Source organism: Mus musculus, chromosome 2, assembly GCF_000001635.26.
Source record: "Mus musculus strain C57BL/6J chromosome 2, GRCm38.p6 C57BL/6J".
NCBI classification, from domain to species: domain Eukaryota; kingdom Metazoa; phylum Chordata; class Mammalia; order Rodentia; family Muridae; genus Mus; species Mus musculus.
Window position 1 is genome coordinate 152,239,256 of NC_000068.7, and position 27,125 is coordinate 152,266,380.

The 27,125-nt window shown below is 40.5% G+C and overlaps 1 protein-coding gene across 6 annotated transcripts in view; it reads left to right on the forward strand.

The window, feature by feature from the left end:
* The window catches only part of Csnk2a1 (casein kinase 2, alpha 1 polypeptide), a 55,322-nt gene that overhangs the window by 12,721 nt on the left and 15,476 nt on the right, over window positions 1-27,125 (forward strand). For 5 of the 6 annotated variants that reach the window (XM_030247076.1, NM_007788.3, XM_006498657.4 and 2 more), the window contains exons 2-8: window positions 11,147-11,356; window positions 14,955-15,066; window positions 18,123-18,224; window positions 18,686-18,736; window positions 19,421-19,480; window positions 21,504-21,587; window positions 23,928-24,038. In XM_030247076.1, the coding sequence (XP_030102936.1) occupies window positions 11,256-11,356; window positions 14,955-15,066; window positions 18,123-18,224; window positions 18,686-18,736; window positions 19,421-19,480; window positions 21,504-21,587; window positions 23,928-24,038 (621 nt within the window). In that variant the 5' untranslated portion in view covers window positions 11,147-11,255. Of the gene's footprint in view, window positions 1-9,434; window positions 9,557-11,146; window positions 11,357-14,954; window positions 15,067-18,122; window positions 18,225-18,685; window positions 18,737-19,420; window positions 19,481-21,503; window positions 21,588-23,927; window positions 24,039-27,125 lie in introns of those variants that run through there. The other variant, XM_011239272.3, reaches the window with a different exon arrangement.

The following is a 27,125-nucleotide window of genomic DNA, read 5'->3' on the forward strand; positions in this document are numbered from 1 at the left end:
ATTGGAGTTACTCTGGTTGGTTGGTTGGTTTTTTGAGACAAGGTTTTTATATGTAGACCAGACTGTCCTCAAACTCAGAGATCCACTTGCCTCTGCCGCCCAAGTGCTGGGATTAAAGGTGTATGCCAAAACCAACTGATTGATCTCATTTTTGTTTTTTTCTCCTTTTGGGGTTAATGCTTTTGAGGCAGGGTCTAGCCTGTATAACTAAGACTGGTCTTGAATTTGAGTTCTTTTGTCTTGGCCTCCTGCATGCTGAGATTACAGGGGTAAACCATAATTCACAGTGAAGGTACTTTGATGGCTCTGTGATATTGGGTGTATGTTTGAACCTAATACCTCAAATGTGCTCATAGCTGAGCTGTAGCCCCAGACTTCAAACTCACCTCTCTCTTTTTCCTTTTGTTTGTCCCTAAGGTACCAGAGATTGAGCCTGTGGTTTTGCACATGCTAGACAGTCTTCAGAGCCTTCATATTTTTAAAATGTAAAGACAGTTTGTTAAGACCTAGTAATCAGAATAGTAAATATTCAAACATGTTGATTTTTTTTCCTTTGTAATTTAGTTGGAGACTTTTAATTTTTCAATGGAATTTTAATGAAAATTAGCTTCTATTCATCTGTCTTTCTGGACAGTTTTCCTCCCAAAATATAGCATTCCACATTTTTGATGTACTGGAGACTTTTCAGGTATCAGTCCTAAGGACTTGCGTATCCATTGGCAGCTACCTAGGTTCTTGTCTAGTTAAGTGTAGTTGTGTTCCTGGCTTTTGTTTCTCCCGTCATATTTGACAGTTTCTAGAAAACTTGTACCAAGATAACCTTCATACACCTTTAAAACAAAGGCTTTGTTTTAAAAGCTTCTCTCACCGTAGAACCACCCCATCTCCACCTCACCTTACATCTAATGTAGCTCAAGGCAGTAGTTTGTTTTTTATTTTGTTTTATGTTTTCTCTTGAGACAATCTCACTATATACCCCCGATTGGCCTAGAACTCACTTTATAGACCAGGATTGGGCTTTGTACTCCTAGATTAAACAAAACAACAACAAATGGTCAGTTTACAGGATTTAAGGACCTGGTATTGAATTTAGCATAAAGAACGTGTCTAAATAGACTTGAGGTTCAAACTTGTTCTTTTCTATTTAGTATTCCTGTAATAGAGGGAGAGGTACACAGGCTATTTAACCTCAGGACCTGAGAGGATGCATTTCATGCCACACCTAGTTTCAGAGACATGCAAATGATAGCTGTGATATTACAGATGTAAATGCTGAGTTCTACTTTTGGTATTTAGGTCTCAGACAAAATTTTCTGTCCCTAGGCTCCAGAGAATGGTGGTCAGTGGGGTCGGGTTTCACACTGAGACTCGTTTTGCCTCTGCTGTCTGATCAGAAGATAAAATATACAGACAATGACTTTTCTGCCCATCAGTTAAGTTTTTAGGGTAACAGAATAACTTGGTTTCTTTTCTTTTCTTTTCTTTTCTCTTCTTTTCTTTTCTTTTTTAAATAAATGATTCACTTTGTTGGCAGAAAGCCCAGTGCTACTGTGTCATTTATTTAACACTGATACTCACAAATGCTAATGTTTTTGTTTTACCATTTTTCATAAGTTTGTTTTATGTTAGATACTCCTGCATTTTCTTTTCAAGCATTAATATCATATATCTTGTAGGTAGGACTAAGAGCAGAAGGCACATTTGTATGCTAGGATTGTAATCTAAAGATAAATAAAATACCCTGTGGGTTCCTTTGTCAGTGAGTTGTATTATTGTGACCCTTATGGAATTAGGTCTTTCTTTGTAGTCCTGACTGTCTTGGAATTGTGCCATCATTCCCATCTTTAAAGTAGTATTTTTAGGGAGTTATCTGGGTGTCATCCCAGGTGCACATATAATTGTTCTATCACTAAGCTACATCTGTAGCTATTATAAATATTATATCCTAAAATCAGACCCTTAATAGGACCTGAGAAAATTTATTGTTTTCAATTGGAAGTTTTCTTAAGTTTAGTGTTCAGTTGAAACTTCGAAATTTTAAAGTCAGAGAAAGCCAGGGAACTCTCAAAATTCTAGTTGTTGGTTTTATTAATATTGTTTGTTTTGTTCGAGACAGGGTTTCTCTGTGTAGCCCTGGCTATCCTGAAACTCACTCTGAATGCCTGGCTGGCCTTGAAAAGAGATCCACCTACCTCTGCCTCCCAAGTGCTGGAATTAAAGGTATATAACGCCACACCCGGCCAAGCACCGCCTTTTCCTTTTTAATTACATCTGTTTACTGTGAGGGTGGGGCACATGAGCCCTGGTGATTCTTTCCTTTCACCATGACAGGGGGTTACGCTCGGGTGCATATGGTACATGTACATGCAAGGAAACACTCGTACAGAGCAAAAATAAACAGTTAAGAAAATAAAGGGCTAGGTGTGGGGGTGCAATACCTTTAATTCCAGCACACAGAGAGGCAGGACGAGGAGGAGCACTGTGAGTTCAAGGCTGTCCTGGTCTACATAGCAAGCTCCAGGCTGTGCAGAAAGACCCTGTCTCAAGATGATGATGATGATGGAGCTGGAGAGGTAGCTCCACAGTTAAGAGCATTTGTTCTTCCAAAAGACCTGGGTTTGAGTCCCAGCACCCACAGGGTCCCAGTATCCTCTTCTGACTTCTGAAGGCTCTAGGCACATATGCAGGAAAATATACGTACAAATTAACTAAAAAATCAACTTAGGATTTTTAAAAGGTGTGTGGGAGTGTGCACACACGCACAGTATAACAGCTTTGTGAGCACATATGTCCAGGCGATCAAAGTCAGGTCATCAGGCTTCACAGCAGGCTCCTTTACCTGCTCAGCCATCTTGATCCCCACGTCCTTTATTTAAATTATTTAATTTGAGGTAGAGTCTCATGGAACTCATTGGTCACAAATTCATTATGCAGTTGATGGTATGTTTTTTTTTCTTTTGTTTTAGTTATAGCCAGGTATGGTGACCAACACCTTTATGCTTAGCACTGTGGTGGCGGGTGGCACAGAGGTAGGTAGATCTGAGTTTGAGGCCAGGCTGGTCTAGATAGTGATTTCCAGGACACTCGGAGTGACCCTGTCTCAAAAAGAAAATGAAAGGCTGATTATTTTCTTTTTGTTATGCGTGTGTGTGTGTGTGTGTGTGTGCGTGCGTGCGCGCGCGCGCGTGCGTGCGTGCGTGTGTGTGTGTGTGTGTGTGTGTGTGTGCGTGCGTTCGTGTGTGTGTGTGCGCATCACATGCATGCAGTGCCTGTCGAGACCAGAAGAGGATGTTCAGATCCCTCCAGAACCAGCAGATGGTTGGGACCCTGACAGGTGGGTGCTGGGAACTGAGTGCAGGTCCTATTTAAGAATTTTTGCTTTATTTTAATTTCTGTGACTGTCTTTATTATGTCTCTGCTCTGTACCACATGCATTCAGTGTCTCCAAGGTCAAAGGAGGGCTTTGGGTTCCCTGAAAGCGGAACTACAGATGGTTGTGAGTTGTCATGTGAATGTTGTGAATGGAACCTGGGGTTTCTCTACCACCGAGCCATTATCTCTCCAGGCCAGCCTTGAGCTTCTAATTTTCCTGCTTCCACCTCCAAGATACTAGGATTATAGGTATAGGTAGGTAGGTCACTGAAACACATAGCAAGGCAATGCGCCCCCACCCCCAACACACACAGCTATAAGAGACTCTTGCTTCTTGGGTCTCTAGAGACTACCTTAAAATAAGTTGAAATGTGATATCTATTTCTTCCTCCAGTCTTCTCCATCTTCACTCTAAGCCTAAATTTGTAAACTTCATTCACTCAATGCTCCCTACCTTACAAGAAAGACCCTTGGCTTTGGCTTAAGTCAGAACAAGATTTTAATCTTCAGGGTTAACAAAGGTCTTTCAGCTTTTCTTGCTTGCTTGTTTGCATGCTTGCTTGCTTCTCCGGGATCTATTTTCTCTCCATTTTTGACTATAATTACTTTTTCTGAGTCAGAGGACCTAGGAGATACTACAGAATGTGTTCAGCATATTCAAGGCCCTAGGACCACCCCTAGTGCCACTTTTTTTTTTTTTTTTTTTTTTTTTTTGCTATGTAGCAGGAATGCTTTTCCTTCTCCTCCCCCTCTTCCCTTCTCTCTCCTCTCTCAGTTTTTCAAGACATTTCTCTGTATAGTCCTGGCTGTCCTGGAACTTACTCTGTGGACCAGGCTGTCCTTGACCTCAGAAATTCGCCTGCCACTACCTCCCAAGTGCTGGGATTAAAGGCGTGCACCACCACTGCCCAGCTCAGGAGTGCTTTTCTTTCTTTCTTTTTTTGTTTGTTTGTTTGTTTTCGAGACAGGGTTTCTCTGTGTAGCCTTGGCTGTCCTGGAACTCACTCTGTAGACCAGGCTGGCCTTGAACTCAGAAATTCGCCTGCCTCTACCTCCCAAGTGCTGGGATTAAAGGCTTGCGCCACCACGCCCAGCTAGGAGTGCTTTTCAAGACAGGGTTTTTATGTAGCTTTGGCTTGGAACTAGCTCTGTAGACATGGCTAGCCTTGGACTCAAAGATTCACCTGCCTCTGCCTCCTGAGTGCATCACTATGCTTAGCCAGTGCTGCTTGTATAAACAAAAAAAGGCAAGTTTCTTTTGACTGACTGTTTTGTTTTTCTGGTTTTGTGGTGCTAGGTCCTTAAAGGTCTTGGAGATGCTGTGGAAGGACTGTGTATTCCAGCCCTGGTTTGACTTGAGTTTATAGCAAGGGAAGCAAGGACAGTGTTCTTTCCCTGAGTGTTGCAGAGATGATTCTGCAGCAGCACTTAGGTGCTTTTCTCTTGTGGTGGTTTTTCTTTCAAACATGATCCTCCATGTGGAGGCAACATAGTATGACCATATTCCTTATTTTGTTTATGTATGTATGCTTGTGGGTGGCCTGAGCATGAAGGTCAGGACAGCTTGCAAGAGTTCTCTACTTCTACCATGTGGGTCCTGGAGTTGAACTCACTCTGGTCCTTGGGCTTTTGACTGCCCCTGTCTCTGTCTGTGTGTCTGCCTCTCTGTCAGTATGTGTGTCTCGTGTTCTGCTCTGCCCCTTCACCCCTGGAATCCCTATGTTGCCATGAGTCACTTTGCTGGCCTCTGTTTTATTAGTTTGAGAGAGAATTTCATGTAGCCAGTGCTTGTCTCTTAACTAGCAGTATGGCTGAGGAAGGATGTGTTCTCTTGATCTACCTGCCCCACCCCTGCCAAGTGCTGGGATTGTAGGCTGGTACTACTATGTCTGGGTCCTTGTTCTTTACAAATCTTTGTGTCTGGATGGTTGTAAAATCTTCTTTATTCACTGTGTTTGTTCTAGGAATGGGATGTTCTGGCTTAAGCTATTGGCTGCTGACCAGGGAACCCTGGTCTCAACAATAGGAAGGTGCTCTTTCTTATCCCTACCCCGTGTTTGTGTATTAGATAGTGATGGAGCTTGAATGGAGGTATGTATCTGTGTACTAGGCAGGTACTTGACCAGTGAGCTCTATTCCCATCCCTCGTGCTTTGTTTGATGGGTAATAAACATTAGTATTTAAATGGACTAAATAAAACTTTTTGTAGTATAAAAACTAGTTTTGTTATTTTCAAGTTCTGGTGTTATCTTTTGTTTTAAACACTAGAAAGTTCTTAAAATTTACATTCTTAGAAATATGTAATCACATGTTTGATCATTTTTAAGCTTCTTAGTTTGAATGGAGTTTTCCTTTATTTATATTTTATTGAAGAATCAGTGTACAGAGCGTGTAACTGGCTTTGGTGTGCTCTGACTATGTTTAGTAAGGGAATTTTTGACAGCTTTTTCACAGATTTGTATTAGGCTAAACTTTAGGCATTCAAGACTTAGCAATGTCTTTTGGTTGTTTTGAGGCAGTGTCTTGTCTTATAGCCAGGTGGCCTCATTCTTAGTGATCTCCTTCCTTAGCCTACTGAGTGCTGGGATTAACAGGCATGCACCCTCATGCCCAGCAGTATGTCTTCAAAGTCAGGCCGAGTGAGGGCTTTGGGTTGTAGATACAGTGCCATGGAATTGTTAATCACTAAACGATTGGGAAGGTGGTAATTTAGGATGATTCAGATGTCCTTAAGGTCTAATTTATTGTGCAGTGGTTATAAACTGACCCTCCAGAGAGCCAGTACTCGAGTGCTTTGTTAACTTCCTAATAAGCTGTTAAAGTATGGACTGGAGACATAGGTCAGTGGGGTTAAGGGTGCTTGAAGCATGAAGATCTGAGTGTGGGGGTGCGTGCCTTTAATCACAGCACTCTACAGTAGACAGGCAGATCTCTGAGTTTGAGGGCCAGCCTTGTCTACAAAGCTATTTCCAGGACAGCCAAGGCTACACAAAGAACCTTGTCTTGAAAAACCAAAAAAAAAGGGGGGGGGGTAACAAAAAAAGAAATGAAAAGGCATAGATTAAGAGCACTTGCTGTTTGTTCTTTGACAGGACCCATGTGTGCCCTCCTCCCCAGTTTAAACATTGAAAGGTTATGGTTCTTGACTTGAGAATTAAAGATCCAATAAGAAAATTAGGATTCAAAGACTGAGTAGTATGGGAATATGTGGTAGGAAGCAGAGAGCTCCAGCTGGGCATGGTAGTATACACCTGAAATCCTGGCCTCAGGAAGCTGAGGCATGAATTTGGAAGTGAAAATGGAAGGAAGATACAGAAATAAAAACCTGGGACTCCAAAAGCTAACCAACTTGACTTTGAGTCCTGTCTTTCCTGTCTTTTGTAATGGGTATTCTTTGGTTAGTCTGTTGAATTTATTTAGGTTGTTTTGTTATTTGTAGTTTAGAAAAGTAGATTAGGAAGGTAATGTTTGCTTCATAGAATTGTTTGAGTTGGGCTGGTCAGGTGGCTCATTGGGTAGAGGTGCCTGCCGCTAAGTCTGATTTCAGTTTGGTATCTGGGACCTACATGATGGAAGGAGAGGACTAGCCTCCCGCAAGTTGTCCTTTAACCTCCACACATGCACCGAGACACACACACAAATAATTTAATAGATATTAAAATTTTTCTGAAAAAATTGGGTATTAAAGCTGAGACCCTCTTTTAGCTCTAGACTTCTGATTCCTAATTGCCCACTCAGAATCTCCATTTCAATGTCTCAACGCCAAGTACACAGGTAATAAAAGATTTAATACATGAACATTCTGATTTTTTTATTTTAAACAGTCTCATGTAGCCCAGGCTAGCTTTGAACTGTCAGTCCTGCTCCACCTTCATAATTGCTGGGGTTGTAGGTATATTCCACCATACCTAGTCCAGTGTCACTTTATGTGAGGACTTGGAGCTCCTTCAAAGTTTGGTATTTGCTGATGGTTAATCCTGGAGCCAGTCTTCTGCAGAAGCCCAAGGGAGAAGGGTAATCCAAAACCTAGTGTCACCTTTTAGAATGGGTTCATATGTATGTGATTGTTAGACATGAGAGGAAATATATGAGGAAGCCAAGCCAGTAGTTGAGAAACTTGGTTTGTCTTTGTTTCCTTTTGTTAGATTTGTGTGATACACATGTAGAAGTTACAGAGGTACAAATGAAATACTGATTCAGGTATTTATCTCATACATCACCTGGGTTTTCATGTCCTATTTACCACATCCCTGTTTGCTCAACTGTCTAAATCCCAATCAGGCCAACTCTTCCATGGATCTCAGAGATCCAAACCTAGGTTGATAGGTCTGTTCTGAAAGCACTTGTACCTGCTGAGCCCTCTTCCTGGCCTTTGGGGCATAATTTTCTTAGTTCGCCATATATTCTAGATATCAATCCTTTGTTGGGTGATATAAGGGTTGCTATGGAGTTTGAATTGATTTTATAATGGGTATGAGGTTGGGATGCAGTTTAATTCTTCTAAGTGTGAATGGATAAACACACCATTTTAAACTTTTATTAGAAATGGTTTCAAAATTAAATGTGAGATAAAGATAAATAGTATTATTGATGTGATATCAAAATTGTAGACAACAGAATGGATGATACTCTAGAATAGACATTTCTTTGATTAAAGTGATAAAAATGGCTAATAAACACATAAAAGGGTAGGAATAACCCTAACCTTTAGGGAAGTGAAAGTTGGAATCAGCACTTGAGTGGCAGAAGTGGGAGGATTGTAAATCCAAGGCCAGCCTGGGCTGTATAGTGAATCCTATCTCAAACCTCACCCCAGGGAATGGTTACTCAAAATCCACCCTGGTGGTGTTGGCACATACCTTTAATCCCAGCATTTGGAAGTCAGAGGCAGTAGATAATCTGTGAATCAAAGGCAGCCTGGTCTACAAAGCAAGTTTCAGGACAGCCAGAGTTACAGAGAAACTCTGTCTCGGAAAAGCAAAAGACCAAACCAAACAAAACAGTCAACAGTTCTGAATTGATAGCAAGCTTTCAAATACTTTTGTGTCCCTATGTGCATAGCAATATTATTCATGGTAGCTAAAATGTTGATTTAGGTCAAGTCCAACGGATGAGTAGGTAAGCAAAGTACACTTTGTAAATGCAGTAGAATGTTGTTTTCCCTCAAAGAAGGAAATGATAAGGCATTCTAGAGGGTGAAGCTTAAGACATTGTACTAGAAAATAGACACAATATTGAAGAACAATAGAGAAGTAAAGCTGGGTACAAAATATGGGTGTTTATTTTCAGTGGACACAGAATTTTGGTTTGGAAGTTTCTAGGAATAGGTGGTAAATTGGTAGCTGCACAAGATTGTGTATGTAACCAGTGCTACTAAGTTGCACACTTACACAAGGCTAAAATGATACATGTGTATTTTTATATTAAAAATGTCTGACAGATAAATGCAAAGAACACTGATGCCCTTATAACTCGAGTTGCTTTTTTTGGTTTTTATTTGTTTTTTTGCTTGGTTGTTTTGGTTTCTGTTTTGGTTTGGTTTGGTTTTGGTTTTTGTATTTTTAAGATAGAATTTCTGTAACAGCCTTGGCTGTCCTGGGACCCCTTTGAGGAACGGGAACGGTCTGGTCTTGAACTCACAGAGATCTATGTTTTTGCCTCCCAAGTGCTGTGATTAAAAGGCATGTGCCACCATGCCTACAGTTATATTCTAACTGCTTTTAAAAAAAAGATTTATTTTATTTATGTGAGTACACTGTAACTGTCTTCAGACACACCAGAAGAGGGCATCAGATCCCATTACAGATGGTTGTGAGCCACCATGTGGTTGCTGGGAATTGAACTCAGACCTCAGGAAGAGTAGTCAGTGCTCTTAGCCACTGAGCCATCTCTCCACCCTTTAACTGCTTGTGTGTGGGTGTATGGTGTGCGATGTTCTTAGCTTAGCTTATGTCTGTCTGTGTATGCACCAGTGCACTTATTTGAGAGTGTACCTGTATGTGCAGTTATTATGGTGGCCAAAGAATAAGTAACTGTGCTCTCTGAATACATTCACCTCTTATTTGAAACAGGGTCTTGATTGGCCTGGTGCTCACCAATTTAGGACTGAAGTGGCTGGCTAGCAGATCCTCAGAAATCTTGACTGTATCTCCCCAGCGCGATAATTAGTCATATACCACCACAGGTAGCGGTTGGTTTTTGTTTGCTTGTTTTTAACTAAGGATTTGGGAATTGAACTGAGGTCCTTGTAAAGTGCTTTACTGACTGAGCCAGCCCCTACCCAGTGTAATATTGTTCATGTATTTTTTTCATTTGTAAGTGTGCTCTTATGTATATGCCACACATGTGGGCACACCTAGTTATTTCAGGAATTTTTCCTAATATGGTAATATATCAACTTTGTAATTTTACATTAGTATAAATCTCTAACTTGCCTCTGTCTAGTTTTGTCAGTATTATTATCTATTGCACCTTCTTCCCTGTGACACAACACGAAGGGAAGTATGTTGTGTTGAGTTGTCGTGTCTCTTTTGCTTCCTTTTTGATTATTGGTGTTTTGCCTTGTTTTCTTTTGGTTGTGTGTTATGGTGCTATTGTTTTAAGACAGGGTCTTGCTTTGTAGCCTTGACTGGCCTGCATCCTGTGTAGACCAGGCTGGCTCTTGAATGAAGTTAGGCATTATGAACCAGAAAACTGTGTATGTCTCTCTGAAGTTATCACATGGAAGGCCCAGTACATTTTCATTAAGTGTGAGGCACAGGGATCAACAAGCATTGTAGGGATTTCAGTGGAGGAAGACAAACGTCAGGGATGGTATTTGATTTGATAGCATGGTTATTCAAATGTCCTAATTTTCCCCAGATTTTATTGTTGACTTGTGTTTTGTGGGATTTGTTTTTGTTTTTGTTTTTTAAGATTTATTTATTTATTTATTATATGGAAGTACACTGTAGCTGTCTTCAGACACTCCAGAAGAGGGCGTCATATCTCATTACGGATGGTTGGGAGCCACCATGTGGTTGCTGGGATTTGAACTCAGGACCTTTGAAAGAGCAGTCAGTGTTCTTAACCACTGAGCCATCTCTCCAGCCCCCTTGTTTTGTTTTGTTTGTGGGTTTTTGGTGTTTTGTTTTTGAAACAGAATCTGATGTTGGCTAGGCTGACCTCCAACTTGATAAACAGTTAAGGTTAACGTTGAATTTTCTAGTTCTTCTGCCTCATGTGTGCTGGACCCTTTTCTGAAGATTCATGGTTTTTTGTGTTTTTTTTTTTGTTTGTTTGTTTGTTTTGTTTGTTTTTTTGGTAGTTGTTTTGTGACAGGGTGTCCCGTCCAAGTTGGCTTCAAACTCTATATAGCTGAAAATGACCTTGAAATCCTGGGCCACTTCCTAAATGCTAGGATTATAGGTGTCTGCTGCCACGCCCTGTCAGCAGTTTTTATTACATTTATTCCTATGAAGAAAAAGTACCAATTTCTGTTAAGTTTGAAATCAAGTTTATCTCAGTGTTCTGTATAAACAGTGACGTTGCTGTTATATCTCCTCAGTGCTATTTTTTATCTTCCATGCTTTCCTTCAAAGAATATCCAAACATTGAATGCAGATTACAGGCTACTTCAAAGATTTGATTAGGTTCAGTATCAGTTCTAACACAGCTGGGACATTTTAGCACAGATGTATGTTTGAGACCATTGTTAATAGTAAAATAGTTTTTGGCAATATACTTTGAAAAAAGTAAAGTTTTTGTCTTTTTTTTTTACATCTTGTTTCTGCAGTGTGAAGAAAAAGGGTCTGAAACAAAGTCTTACCAACGTCTGCTTTTGAACACAGTGACTGCTGGATCTTTAAACATCAAGTTCAGCTTTGTCTGTCAACCTGTCTGACATGTCGGGACCCGTGCCAAGCAGGGCCAGAGTTTACACAGATGTTAACACACACAGACCCCGAGAGTACTGGGATTATGAATCACATGTGGTGGAATGGGGGTAATTATTTCCATTTATTTCTCTGTACTTACCCAAAGTCATATACCTTGTAGATTTGCTGACCGTGTCAGCAAGCCTTCCCTGACCTGTCCAAAGCTCAAGGACAAGAAGCTTGCTGATTTGGCAGCCCAGTTTGTAGGTTTGCAGATAGATGACAAGTGTGGGACATGCCTGGGCTTCTGAGGTAAAGGGAAGTGTGGTCCTCAGCAGTGAAGATAGGTAAGAGACTGAATTACCAAACTCTTAATTATATACAGCATTTTGGGGACCAGGGTTCTGTCCCATAGTGATAATAAAGACTGGGAATCAGGATTTAAACTTCTATCCTTCCCATGACCCTAGTCCCTTCCATGCGATTTTCCATGGACCCTTTTCATGACCCCTTCCTAGACCCATGGAATAGTTAGTCCATCAGTTAGATTCGCAAGAGCTGTTGTCTCTTTAAACAACCATGTTTACCATCCAACGAGAGGCTCATATGAATGTTTACATTTCCTGTCTGAACACGACATTTAATTGAAGAGTTTTGTCATTTTTGTGATGAAAGCATTTGAGAGTTGAGTACAAAATAAAACAATTTTAAAATTGATACACACAACATACCACACACACATATACATACATACACTGAATATAACTTTATATACATATAACTGACTGTAACTCAGCTAAATGTAGAAATCTGAGAAGCTGAGGCCATGTGACCTTGAATTACAGGTCAACCTGAGCTAGTAAACCTTGTTTCTAAAATAAATAAAATGTTAACTCCCATGTACTGTATTTTATATCTGACTCCATGTGACTTTCTATACTCTGTAAGTGGTTAAAACTGTCTCCCTGAACTGTCATAGCATATGTTTTCCATTCTAGTATGCTGTGATAATTTAACAGCAAGCAATTTTTCTGCATATAAGGAGACACTCTTGCCTTAGAGATACAATCTAGAACCATGGTATAAAACAATAAATGTTATCACTATTTGATAATCTTAACAATTCTATAATGTCACAGACTTTGAACTCTAGTTATACCCGTGTTTACTGTAAGAGTCTTAAGAATCTTACCTTCAAATCATGTACTTTACTCATAGCTCTGCTAAAATGGTACTAGAGAGCCCCTTTGAATATTTGCATGGTGCTAATTGCTTGTTTGTATTAATATATATGCCCCTGTATGAGAGAACTCAATGAATAGAGACTGGATAGTATTACTATTGTCCATTGTTATTAGTTCATGTTATCTTTTCTTTCTCCTTTTTAACTGCTTGAGAAAAATGAATGACTGATAATGGTACATACTGTATTATAAGAAGAAATAGAATTTAGCCCCTCCCCTCCTCCTCTATTAATTAGCATTAAACCTAGGGCCTTATAGATCATAGGCAAGGTACGCAACTGCCAGGTTATATCTCCAGTCTCCTAGACTGTCCTCAAATTTGCTGTCTAGCCCAGGATGACATTGAACTTGTAGTCTTCCTGCCTCCATTCTCCAGAGCTGGGACTGCAGGTGTACACTAGCACACCAGGTTATGTATCAGGGATTCATGCATGGCAGAGTATTTTTAACTGAGCTACCTCTCAGTCTAGTTTTTCATCTTACTTTATTTCATGGTGTGTGTGTGTTGAATGTTTACACATTATTTGATGAGGAGTCTGCATATGCCACATTTGGGAGATGGTTCTTTCTGTGTATTATATGGGACCAGAGAATTGAATTCAGGGCCTTTACCTTGTAAGCTATCTTGCCAGCCCATATTTATTTATTTTAAGATTTACTTACCTGATATATTTTGCATGCATGTTTTGCCTGGTGTCCTTAGAGATCAGGAGATGGGGTCGGGTCCCCTAGAACTGACGTTTACAGATGGTTGTAAGCCACCATGTGGGTGCTGGAAACTGAAACTGGGTCCTCTAAGTCATCTCTCCAGCTCCATTTTCATGGGGGGAAGATGTATTTTGAGACAGATTTTTATATACTAGGACGTGATTAAACTTCTGATCATCCTGCTTTTCCCTCCCAGGGACCAGGATTTGTGACTACAGGCATGTGCCACCAGCCCCATTTTTTATTTTGAGATAACTTTTTTGTAAGTAAAAAGGATTGACCTTAGCTGGGCAGTGGTGGTGCATGCCTTGAATCCCAGCACTCGGGAGGCAGAGGCAGTAGGATTTTTGAGTTCAAGGCCAGCCTGGTCTACTGAGTGAGTTGGAAACCTGTCTCAAAAAAACAACAAAAACAAACAAACAAATAAAAAAGACTGACCTTGAATTCACTCTGTATCTTAGGCAAACCGTAAATTTGTTATCCTCCTGCCTCAGCCTCCCAAATATTTGGGAATAGGTGTGTACTGCCATATCTAGTAGAATTACTAGTAGCCTTACTGGTTTGTTGTTGCTTGCTTGCTTTTTATACTGAGCTTTCATTTTGTAGCCCAGGCTAGCCTCAGACTTGCTATGCCCCTTCCCGAGTCTCCTGAATCCTGGGATTACATTTGTGGACCCCTGCAACCAAGCCAGGCCTTCCCAAGGAACTATGTTTATTGTTTACTAGAGCAAAAGCCTCTAAGCATCAGGGAAGGGGAAAGTATTAACATGCCTTGTTAATGCTCTGCCTATAAGCTCTGATGTTCTTATGAGCTCACAGAGTGTAGGTAAAAGCAGGATCCTATGGGTCACTGTTTCTAATGCAGTTGCAAGCTTTATTATATGTCAGATCTTGTCCTGAAGGACAGGGGAGAGAGCAAACCTATATATATTTATATATGGAAGCCCTTTTGTAGAAAAAGAGGCCCTGTAAGAAAGACCTGCTTCCAGGTATATCTGTAATACTCTTACATCACTTGAATTCTACTAAGTGCCAACAGTGGACCAGGTAGTATGAAGCAAGAATGCATGCAAATCCATTATTGAAGGGAAAGTAGGCTGCTGTTGGAGACAAACATACTTAAATCCCAACGCAAGCTAACTATGTGCACTGTGCCATTAGTACATAACAGTTTGAGATTTAAAAGAACATTTGAGAATACTTAATAATAATAAATATTAATGCTAATGCTTTTTAAGACAGGATCTCATACAGCCTAGGCTAGCTTTGACCTATGTAGCTGAGGGTGACCTTGAGCTTCTGGTGCTTACCTTCTAAATGCTAGGAATATAGGTGGAGATCACCATGTCTGGTTTACACGGTCTGGGGATTGAACCTAGGGCCATGCGAATGGTGGGTCTGCTAATTGAGCCATAGCCTCAAATTTTTCTGTGTGTGTGTGTGTGTGTGTGTGTGTGTGTGTGTTTTAAGAGATATTTGGAATATCTCTTGTTTTAACTGGTAATAGAGTTAGTTGTCTGTTTTTTCATCTCGCCCTCGTGTGTGTGTGTGTGTGTGTGTGTGTGTGTGTTTCTCTTTTCAGAGTCATCTGTCATCTGTAGCCCAGGCTGTCAATAAGCTTTCTATAAACCATGATGATCTTGAAGGCAGATCTTCCTGTGTTCACTTCCAAGGCTAGAATTACAAGCATGTACCACCATGTCTGGCATTAAAAAAAAACAGCTTTAGAAAATTGAATATTTTGAAATCATTGTCACTTTGTTTTTATCCATAGGAATCAAGATGACTATCAGCTTGTTCGAAAATTAGGTAGGGGCAAATACAGTGAAGTGTTTGAAGCCATCAACATCACAAATAATGAAAAAGTTGTTGTTAAAATTCTCAAGGTGAGTATAAGAAAAACAATGTCAAGAGTTACTTGGAATGTAGAGTCTATACATATTGACGCCTTTTTATACATGTCTCTTAAAATATTTTCTTTTTCAGTAGTTTAGCCTATCCATTATATCCTCTGAAGTCAGTAGTACACCTGATACTAGCTTGACAGATGAAACGTAAAGCAAGAGAAGGGATAGTTAGGATGTGGTCAAAGAGGGGAATAAAGACACAGGCTCCTCTTTCCCAAGTGTCCATGTCCTATGCTTTCAGTTATATCCTATGCTTCTGTTTTCAATAAGCAAATCATTATCTCTGCTTTGTAAGGATAAGAAAGGGAAATAGATGATATTAGTTCAGTCATTATGGTATCACCACCTGTACTTCAACTCTATGAATGGTTGGGACTAAGACAAACCTGGAAGTGTATGCCTTGTCAGAAAGAGGAACTCTCTGGGCATGTGGCATGGTAGTAGAATGCTCACTCACTTAGAGTGTGAGGCCTTGGGTTTGATTCTTAGTGCTATAAGAGAGGAAAAGCAGACAAAATAACAAATGGGAATATTAGTCAGAAAAATACTTGCTATGCAAGTCTGAGGACCTGGATTCAGATCCCCAGTAACCAGCTAAAGAGCCAGTCACAGCAGTATGCGCCTGTAATTTCAGTACTGGGTATGTAGAGACTGAGTGTGCCTGGGACTTACTGGCCAGGCGGGCTAATCATTACTCAGGAAGCTTCAGATTTAATGAAAGACCCTGTCTCAAAAGGTGGAGGGAGGGCTAGCAAAGTGGCCTATCAGGTAAAGATGCTTGCAGCAAGACTGACAGTCTCAGTTTAGCCTCCTTAAGTTTTGCTTTGATATCCATGCACATGCTGTGGGGTTTATTTATAATAAATGTAGGGCTGGAGAGATGGCTTAGCGGTTAAGAGCATTGACTGCTCTTACAGAGGTCCTGAGTTCAATTCCCAGCAACTACATGGTGGCTCACAACCACCTGTAAAGGGATCTGATGCCCTCTTCTGGTGTCTCTGAAGACAGCTACAGTGTACTCGTCATATATAAAAATAAATAAATAAAGTCTTTTTTTTAAAAAAGTAAATAAATGTTATATATTGACCTAGCTTTTACATTGACACAGATGTATACATGCACTATATGCACCCTCGTCTCCAAAAGAAAAGGAGATAGTTGCTTCTTAGCTGCAGGTGACTAGTGTCGCGTAACAGTGCGGGTCTGGTGTTTCTTGATGCTTTCTTTTGCAAAGAGAATCTAGAAACCCATGTTTGCATTCTGATCTTTTAAAATGTTGACTCTAGAATGAAGAGGTGACTCAGTTGTTGAGATAGCTGCTCTTTGGAGGATCTGGCTTTGATTCCTAGCCTACATGGCAGCTCATAACCATCTTGAACCATCAGTCCTAGAGGGTCTGATGCCCACTTCTGGCCTTTGAGGGTATCCAACATGCATGCACAAACGTACGTGCAGGCAGAACATCCATACATTGTTTGAAATATTATACAAGTCATATTTAGCCAGTGGGCTGTCAGTACACAGCTGAGTTTTCCATGCACTGCCTGCTTAGCTACACTGTTCTGGAGACTGCCCTCACAGAGCTGGCTGTTGCTACTGAGAAATAGAAGTTTCCAAACCCTTTGCATTTGCAGCACTTTCCTTGTCTCCCATCTTTTTAATGGCAGTCTACAGGCATAACAAAAATGTGTAATTAATAGTTCTAGCCATTAGGCATTTTAAAGACATTACATTCCTTTAAAGTACATTCAGGAGGCAGAGCGGGAACATTGGTATGAATCAGAAGCTACCTGGGCTATAGGAAGACTGTAAAGGAAGGAATGAAGAAAACCCATTCTTTTCCCCTAAAATATTAAAAAAACTTTATATTAACATTATTTACTTATTTTCTGACTCTGGAAAGTTTTTCAAGAGTCAATCATAAAGACTCAAGGAATGAATCTCAGGTCAGCAGTGTTGGTGGCAAGTGCCTTTTTATGCTGAGCCATCTCTCTGGCCCTATTGAAAGTTTGTTTTGTTTTGTAACAGTGACCTGGTTGTCTTGGACTTACTTTGTCCAAGACGAGACCAGCCTCAAACTTAAAAGAGATCCACCTGCCTCTCCTCCTGAGTGCTGGGATTAAAGATTGTACCCCATGTCCAGACCAAAAGATTTTTTTTTCTTTTTAAGATTTATTTTATGTATATGAGTACACTGTAGCTGTCTTCAGACACATCAGAAAAAGGCATTGGATCTTGTTAACAGATCCAATGCTAGGAGTTGAACTCAGGACCTCTGGAAGAACAGTCAGTGCTCTTAACCACTGAGCATTCTCTCCAACCCTCGTGTGTGTGTGTGTGTGTGTGTGTGTGTGTGTGTGTGTGTGTGTGTGTGTGTGTGTGAATTGCTTATTTTATGTATGTGACCACACTAGCTGTTTTCACACACTAGAAGAAGGTGTTAGGTCCCATTACAGATGGTTGTGAGCCACCATGTGGTTGCTGGGAATTGAACTCAGGACCTCTGGAAGAACAGTCAATGCTCTTAACCACTAAGCCATCTCTCCAGCCTCCCCGCAAAGATTTTTTTTTAAGGACCTATGTCACCATTTTAAATGTTAGCTTACAAGATTTTAAAGTACTACAATTATATTGAAATTAATTCTGTGGATATCTGGTCTTTGGGGTAGAAATTTTTTTAAGTGCCTGCAGAGTACTTGACAGTGCTAGGAGAAGGGGTCCTGAGAAATCTGTCACATTGTCTCTTCCTTTCGTCCTTTTATTTTATGGATGTAAGCACACTGTTGTTGTCTTCAGACACAGCAGAAGAGGGCATCAGATCCCATTACAGATGGTTGTGAGCCACCATGTGGGTGCTGGGACCTCTGGGAGATCATTCAGTGCTCTTAACCACTGAGCCATCCCTCCAACCCCCCCCATATTTTTTTTCTTCAGGAAGTTTCTATAGAAGCTTTTTTGTATTACTTACGTTAACTGTGAGATGCACTGGGAAATGCTTTTTTTTCTGATACAGTTTTACTCTTTACTATTTTCAGCCAGTAAAAAAGAAGAAAATTAAGCGTGAAATAAAGATTTTGGAGAATTTGAGAGGTGGGCCCAACATCATCACACTTGCAGACATTGTAAAAGACCCTGTGGTAAGTACAGTGATGTTGGTAAGACCCATCAGGGCTTCAGTGCTGAAAGCACAACTGACTTGGTTCTGTTGTCATCATTTAATGCTTTAAATGTTCTAAATCAGTTACACATTTAACCAGCTTAGGCTCTGCTTTGAAAGATTCAGTACAAACATGCACACACACTCATACATGCACAAAATCTGTTATTCCCAGAAGATTGATAACACTAAAATTAAAATCTACGTGTTAATCCAATTTACAGGCCAAAGCCAAGTGCCAGTGGGCAATAGGTATATGGTTGGGCCACCTGGAGCCTTGTGAGAGTTCAGCTGAGTTTTTCTTCAAAATCCTTCCAAAAAATCAGAGTGGGCAAGGTTTCTTAGTACTGCAACAAGGACTGTCATATTCCTTACACAACACCCACAAGCTGAAAACTAAAACTGCTGGTACTAATGTGTTTTCTTTTTTTTCTCCCTTAGTCACGAACCCCTGCCTTGGTTTTTGAACATGTAAACAACACAGACTTCAAGGTATCATCCATAATCATTTAAAACTACTGGACTTTTAGATGACATAGTCTTTGGGGATGCCAGTATAAAAAGTTCGTTTATTAGTGCCAAAATAATACCTGCTTTCCATGTCTGGATATTTTTACATTCATTTTGTTGAGTGCTCTTGGAATAACTAAAACATTTATATCTTACCACATTTATCATTCATTTGACAGTTTCTGCTGGTATCCATAATAGTGAAGGTGACAGTACATGTTGACTTTAGGCAACCATGTACAAGAAAGAATAATATTTATAATTGTATAACTAATAATAGTTATACAATACAAAGAATAGCATATTCCTTAAGATCCTCTAGGATATGGATCACAACAGATAATGAGAAAAGGTCACGTAAGATTCTGCTATAACACAAACATGTACAGTACAGATCTTTGAATGCAGACCCTCATGTGGCCTACAGATTTGAACAGCTCTCTATTCTGGTGTAACTGAAGAACAGAGGCGCTTTCCTTGGTACACATTTATAGTGTTTGACATGTAGAAGTGAAGACTCGAAGAGTCTCTTGAAAGTAAATTTTTGGTCAAGAAGTAGAGAGTGTTTGAAAAACAAATCTTGGGATTGTGGTCAATGAAATAGGGTGAGGAAATTTTCATCTTAGCGTTGTTTTATAGCTCAACTATTGCATTTGTCTTTAACAGCAATTGTACCAGACGTTAACAGACTATGACATTCGATTTTACATGTATGAAATTCTGAAAGTGAGTAATATATGTATTAAATATTTTTAAATTGATCTTTGCTTTAGAAGTTTATTTAATGGTAGAGAAACCCAGGGGATTAACTTTGTAATATGTGCCGAAAGCAGAGGGCTTCAAAAATAGTTTTTAAATGTTTTTAGTATTATACTCTTGGGTAAAGTCTCAGTTATGAAGTGGGGTGCAATAGAACTGTAATTAAAACATGTAAGTGTTGTGTGACAGGGCCCTACTCTGAAACAAGGCTGGCCTACGACTCACAAGTCATTCTCGTCCAGGGAGGCCTATCTTGTTAGTTTTTCTTTCCCAACATCTTACATTTTGGGACTCAAGAGTTATGACCCATCACACCCAGCTTTAGAATGCCTTGGTTTTGGTTACAGTTTTTATTCTGTGATGCATGCCAAACAGATACTTCAGCAGTTACCTGTATCCCCAGCCCTAGAATGCCTTAAAGAAAACAGTGAAAATGACAGTGTGAAAACAGCCTTTCCTTAGGCACTGGAGGCTGATACACTTTATTTTACTTAGTATTCAACAGATGACACTGGCCTGGAGGTATAAGACTTACTGTAATCCCAGTATGAGGACTGCCACATGTTCAAGACCATCCTGGGCTACAGTGTTTGTCATGAAACAAACAAATGTGTTTTTAAAAAGATTCTTATTCATACCTTTAATCCCAGTACTTAAGAGGCAGAGACAGACCAGCTTGGTCCCAAGGCAAGTTCTAGGACAGCCATGGCTACACAGAGAAACTCTGTCTCAAGAAAAGTAAAGAAAAGAAAAAGACTCTTGAACTCCACTCTCAGAGGGTCATTGTTCTAAGGATTGTAAATCTCTTCTAGAGATTGCTGACTTTGATTTCTAAAGTGAAGGTCACAAATCATCTTGCCACTCAGTATTTACAAACTTAGCTTTATAAGGAGAGAACTGCTTCGATCGAGTAGGATAAATTACTCATAGGTTAATACCATGCCAGCTTATTTAAGACTTAACAGTCTCAAAAGAAAGCTGGGCATGTTTGTACATGCTGTTGATTCCAACACTTGGGAGGCAGAGGCATGCAGATACCTGGTTTTGAAAACAGTCTGGGTCTACATGGTGATTTCTAGGTCATCCAGAGTCATAGTGAAACACTGACCCCACTACCCCCTCCAAAAGCATCAAAAGATTATATGTGTACGGACATTGATCTTCTTTTGGCTCATGTGGAAAACAGGACATGTAGGTGTAGACATGTTTGCCCTGCCCTACAGGCTAGAAACCCAGGCTGTCCTTCAGGAAGAACAAGAACTTAGCTAATGGCATGGTTGACAAAGGCCAGGATTGACAAACTCAAAGGTGTGTTGTTCCATTCACCTCAATTTCAGCTTATAAACTATTCAGATTTGATAGATGACCTAGATCAGGAGCTGGCAAATTTCTTTATAGGGCTGAAGTCTTTGTCCTACTGTTCATCTCTACTGTTATAGCAAGAAAACAGCCATGGATGCACTGTACACGTATGGGCATGATGGTGTGCAGATAAAATATTCATATAAGCAGACAGATAGTGATTCATCCCTACTCTGCTACTAAAGAAATTCCTGTCTTTAAATAAAATGTTGGTAGGCTAAATTTTCTTTTGAGGGGATTGTGTTTGTAGAAATAATCAAGGTTTTAGATAAGAAGTTGTGTAGTTGCTGTAGACTTTCTGAACAGAAAGGATGCTGGGATGAGTAAAGAGCAGTGCACACCTATAATCCCAGCACTCAGAACACTGGAGTCAGAAAGTAGCCTGAGCTACAACATAGCAGAACCGCACCTTTCGGGGGCAGGAGCGAGGGAGAAGATTTTGTAATTTGGATGCCAGAGCCCTGGGTGTGTTTGACTACATGAACCAGTTCTTAAGTAGCTACTCCTTGACTACTCTACCTGATTCCCTGGATTGTTGTAAGGCTAGAAGGGAAACTGACATAGAAGAGAAGAGAAAGTAAACAACTAAAAACAGTAACTCATGCAAGCTAATTTTCCTTTCTTGCAGGCCCTGGATTATTGTCACAGCATGGGGATTATGCACAGAGATGTGAAACCCCATAATGTCATGATTGATCATGAGCACAGAAAGGTAAAATAATAGACTGTTAAACTTCTTTTATAAATAAGATGGAGTTAAGATGGATGCATAGATATAGTCTCTAGCCTTTTCTTCTTAAAACAATCATTTTATAAGATTTATTTATTGTGTCAAGGGAAAGTTGGAAGTGTGTATGAGTGTGAACGTTTGCATACCATGTGAGATGTATATTTTGGTGTCAGGTTTTCCTTGTACCATGTGAGTCCTAGGTCTTGAACTGAGGCCATTAGGCTTTGTGTAAAACCAGCTGAACCATCCTGGCAACCCAAGGCAATATCGTGTCATGTTTTTTAGGCTACCCTGACATTCAGTATTTTTAAGTTGCCCAAGCCCACCTCTCACACAGTGATTACTATTGTAGTCATTGGGGATTTAGGGACTTATTCATACAAATAATACGTTTTCTGACATACACCATATAATAGGGGTTTTGAGGCTGGAGGTATATGTGTGAACAAAGCAGACCAAAATGTTTGTCTCTAAAACGTTTATATTTTAGTCAAGTGTGGTGACTAAATCAATTGTGCAAGAAATGTCAGAGCTTCAGAGGCTGAACCAGGAGACTGCTCTGAGTTCAAGGCCAGCTTGATCTACATAGTGAGACTCTATTTCAGAGAGGAATTTGAAAGGGAAGTAAGGATGGAGGGATCAAGGAGAAGGCGGTGACAGGTAACAGAGGATATTATAGTTTTAACTAAGAGGCATGTTGTAGTTGTGATTTCTATTGCTGTGATAAAAATCATGACTAAAAGCAACTTAGGGAAGAAGGGTTTATTTCAGCTTAGAGTTTGACAACACAGTCCGTCACTGGGGGAACCCAGAGGGCAGGAGCTGATGCAGAGGCTATGAAGAATGCTGCTTACTGGCCTGTTCAGTCAAGAGTGCACTATAGGCTTGCCTACCTGACAGTATTTCAATTGAAGTTTCATCTTCCCAAATACCTGTAGCTTGTGTCAAGTTGAAACAAAACTAGCCAGCACCGCGTAGAAAGATGTTCTATGGGGTTCCAATAGAATAAGACACTTTTGGGAGTACTAGAGTAGACCCAGCAATGCAATGCCAGGAAGAAATAAATGCCAAGAAGAAAAATAATTTCTTTGCCTGAGTAAGCTAATAATTCTACATTAGACACTAGCAGAGTGTCCTCTAATTTGATCCAGTTTTACCACTTACTACCTTAGACATGGCAGGTTCCTAAAACTGTCCCTTCTTCCCTGTTAAATGCTGGCAAGAAGCCCCAGGGTTTTCCATCTATGCTTCTGAACAGCTGCTGTTGCTTGAGTTCACAGTCTTCTGGTTCAATTAGTTTGCTAGAACTTTTAGAACTTAAGTAAATAGATTTAGTGGTTTGTTCAAAATATATTACAAGTGATACCATATGGAGAGATGCTGAGGGCAAGGCTTGTGGGGAGTTGTACAGTTCCCATGCCATGTCCCAGCATACTGCTCTCTAGGAACTTCCAGAAGCTGTCCAGAAGCTCCTTCAACTCCCCTGTGGTTTTTCATTGCATAAATATAAAGTATGAACAGCCAATTAGCAATGTGGTAGGCTCAGTGGGAGAACAAACAAGACTAGTCTCTTCTTCCCTCATGTGATATAAGACCCGTTTGAGCCAGGCAGTGGTGGCGCACGCCTTTAATCCCAGCACTAGGGAGGCAAAGGCAGGCAAATTTCTGAGTTCAAGGTCAGCCAGGGCTATACAGAGAAACACTGTCTCAAAAACTAAAAAGAAAAAAAGACCCATTTGAAAAGAGTATCTTCATAGATGGTCTGTGCCAGAACAGAACAGATTTTCATGTAAGTTTCCATGATCTATGGGGAGTTTTGTTCTCTTAAGGCCTACACTATGCCAAACACTAAGGCTGGGAATGTAGCTCAGTGCCTAGGAACCTGTAGGATCAATGGGCCCCACACACAGAAAAAAGATAGATAGCTTTACCCCAAACTATGTTTATCATTTTAGAAACTTAGAAATAGGTGTTGTGAAAATTAATGAGTCAGAAACCATGGATGGAAAATGATATGTATATTTTAAAATCATAATCTCACAATATGGCATGGGGGAACAGCAACATGGATAGAGTTGAGATAGAAAGAAAAAGAAATGAGATCAGAGAGAGGAAGAGAACCCCAAAGGTATTCATAGATTTTCTCATAGGATGGTGAAGAGGGGCTGTGCAGGGTGGTGGCCTGTACGCTGACCATGTGTTAAAATAGCTAAAATGAGGATGTGATGGTGCTGTGAGGTGATGCTGACAAGGATGAGCGCCTGGTTGAGGATGCCTCCTCTGGAGTACTCGATGTGACTTCTCTCTTTTTTTCCCTTTCAGCTTCGGCTAATAGACTGGGGTTTAGCTGAGTTTTACCATCCAGGCCAAGAGTATAATGTCCGAGTTGCTTCTCGATATTTCAAAGGTCCAGAGCTACTTGTAGATTATCAGGTAAGAAGAGAATGTAAGTACAGTATTATTCCTGTGCTTATTCTACACATAATTTGTAGAAACATCAGTGTAGTGGCTATTCCTGGTTGTCAACTTGACAATATTTGGAATGAACTACAATCCGGAATTGGAAGGCTCACCAGTGACCCTTATCTGGAGGCTTGGAGATCCTTATCTGGATCTTGGTTTGAAGATCTTGAGCCATAGTGGCTATGGATTCCAGAAGATTGAATCTCCGAGTTAAGGAACACACCTTTAATCTGGGCTATGCCTTTCATCTGGGATTAAAGGTGTGGTGGAACACACCTTTAATCTGGGCTACACCTTTTGCTGGAGACAATATAAGGACATTGGAAGAAGGGAGTCTAGCTCTTGCTCTTGCTCCTTCGCCTGCTTGCTGCGTGAGACTGAGTAACTGCTAGATCCTTGGACTTCCATTCACAGCTGTGACTGAACGATTGTTGGGAATTGAGCTGCCGACTGTAAGTCATCAATAAATTCCTTTATTATCTAGAGACTATCCATAAGTTCTGTGACTCTAGAGAACCCTGACTAATACAGAAGTTGGTACTGGGAGTGGGGTTCTAGAGTAACAGAAGTACAAGGATGAATCTTTTAAAATTCTGGAATTGGCTTGTTGATCCACCAGCACTTTCAACTATTGAAACCTCTCCAGATTCTCTCCCTCCTGGGAGCTCAGAGAATTTTGAAGACCCATGGTTGAAACTATATTCCGAACTTAAAGAAGCTAATGCCCTTGATTTTCTTAATGAATTAGGTGATTCAGTGCACAAAGCTTTCTACAAGATGGGGAAAAAATCGAAAAATGATTTTACTGGCTGGCTGCTCTTAGTATCTGTGGAAAAAATGATGAATGAAAGGAAGGAGTTGTGTGATAAAATCGAAAGGCTCCAGACACAAGTAAACGATCTAAAAGTTGCTAAGTGTGTCCTTGAGGAGAATCTTCTCTCTTGTAGCAATAGAGCTCAAGTTGCAGAAAATCAAACAGAAACTCTCATTGTAAGGTTGGCTGAACTACAGCGAAAATTCAAGTCTCAGCCTCAGAGTGTGTCGACAGTTAAAGTAAGGGCTCTAATTGGCAAAGAATGGGATCCTACAACATGGGATGGGGATGTGTGGGAAGACCATGTTGAAGCTGAGAATTTTGAATCCTCAGATTCTCAAGGGTTTGCCCCACCTGAGGAAGTAGTACCCTCAGCCCCACCTCTTGAAATAATGCCTTCCCCACATGAGGAAATTAATTTTGCAGAGTCTGCTCACGGCCCACCAATAGTTTCTTCTAGACCTGTAACCAGACTCAAAGCAAAACAGGCTCCTAGAGGGGAGGTAGAAAGTGTAGTCCATGAGGAAATTCGCTACACTACTAAGGAGCTTAATGAGTTTGCTAATTCATTCAAGCAGAAACCTGGTGAATATGTGTGGGAATGGATTTTAAGGGTGTGGGATAAGGGTGGAAGGAACATAAAACTAGAGCAGGCTGAGTTTATTGACATGGGTCCTCTGAGTAGAGATTCTAGGTTTAATACGGAAGCTCGCATAGTTAAAAAAGGTGTCAAAAGTTTGTTTGAATGGTTGGCTGAGGTGTTTATCAAAAGATGGCCTACTGGAAATGACTTGGAGATGCCTGATATTCCATGGCTTAGTGTTGATGAAGGGATTTTAAGACTTAGGGAAATTGCAATGCTAGAGTGGATATATTGTGTAAAGCATAATTGTCCACAATGGGAAGGTCCAGAAGATATGCCTTTCACCAGCTCTATAAGACGCAAATTGGTGAGAGGGGCACCAGCACATTTGAAGGGTTTTGTTCTTTCCCTTTTCCTTGTGCCAGATCTTAGCATTGGAGATGCTTCTGCTCAATTAGATGAATTAAATTCACTGGGTTTAGTTGGATTCCGAGGTAACAAGGGCCAGGTGGCAGCATTGAATCGCCCGAGACAAGGTGATTCTAGTTATTATAATGGACAGCGTAGACAAAAGAATGTTTATAATAACATACCCAGTAATGGTCAGCACAGGAGAGGTGAAATTTATAATGGCATGACTCGGTTGGACCTTTGGTACTGGCTAACCAATCATGGTGTTTCCAGGAATGAAATACATAGGAAGCCTACTGCATATTTGTTTGATCTGTATAAGCAGAAAAATTCTCAAACAAATGAAAGAAAGGCTACATTAGATCGTGGTAAACAGCCAAATGAAAGAAAGGCTACATTAGATCGTGGTAAACAGCAATCTCGGCCAGTGAATCAATTTCCAGACTTGAGACAGTTTGCAGATCCGGAACCCCTTGAATGAAGGGGTGGCCAGGTTCCTCTGAGGAAGGATCTTGATAAAACACCCAAAGGTTTTGCTGTTACCCTTTCTCCAGTTCTTCCCCAGAGGGACCTACGGCCTTTTACAAGGGTAACTGTACACTGGGGAAAAGGAAATAATCAGACTTTTCGGGGTCTGTTGGATACTGGTTCTGAGTTGACACTGATCCCAGGGGATCCCAAGAAACATTGTGGCCCTCCAGTTAAAGTAGGGGCTTATGGAGGGCAGGTGATTAATGGAGTTTTGACTGATGTCCGACTCACAGTAGGTCCAGTAGGTCCCCGGACACATCCTGTGGTGATTTCCCCAGTTCCAGAATGTATAATTGGGATAGATATACTCAGAAATTGGCAGAATTCTCATATTGGTTCCCTGAACTGTAGAGTGAGGGCTATTATGGTTGGAAAGGCCAAATGGAAGCCTTTAGAGTTGCCTCTGCCAAAGAAAATAGTGAATCAAAAACAGTATCGTATTCCTGGAGGAATTGCAGAAATTACTGCCACTATCAAGGACTTGAAAGATGCAGGGGTGGTGGTTCCCACCACATCTCCGTTTAACTCTCCTATCTGGCCAGTGCAGAAAACAGATGGATCATGGAGAATGACAGTTGATTATCGAAAACTAAATCAGGTGGTAACTCCAATTGCAGCTGCTGTACCAGACGTAGTTTCGTTACTTGAGCAAATTAACACATCTCCTGGCACCTGGTATGCGGCTATTGATCTGGCAAATGCCTTCTTCTCAGTACCT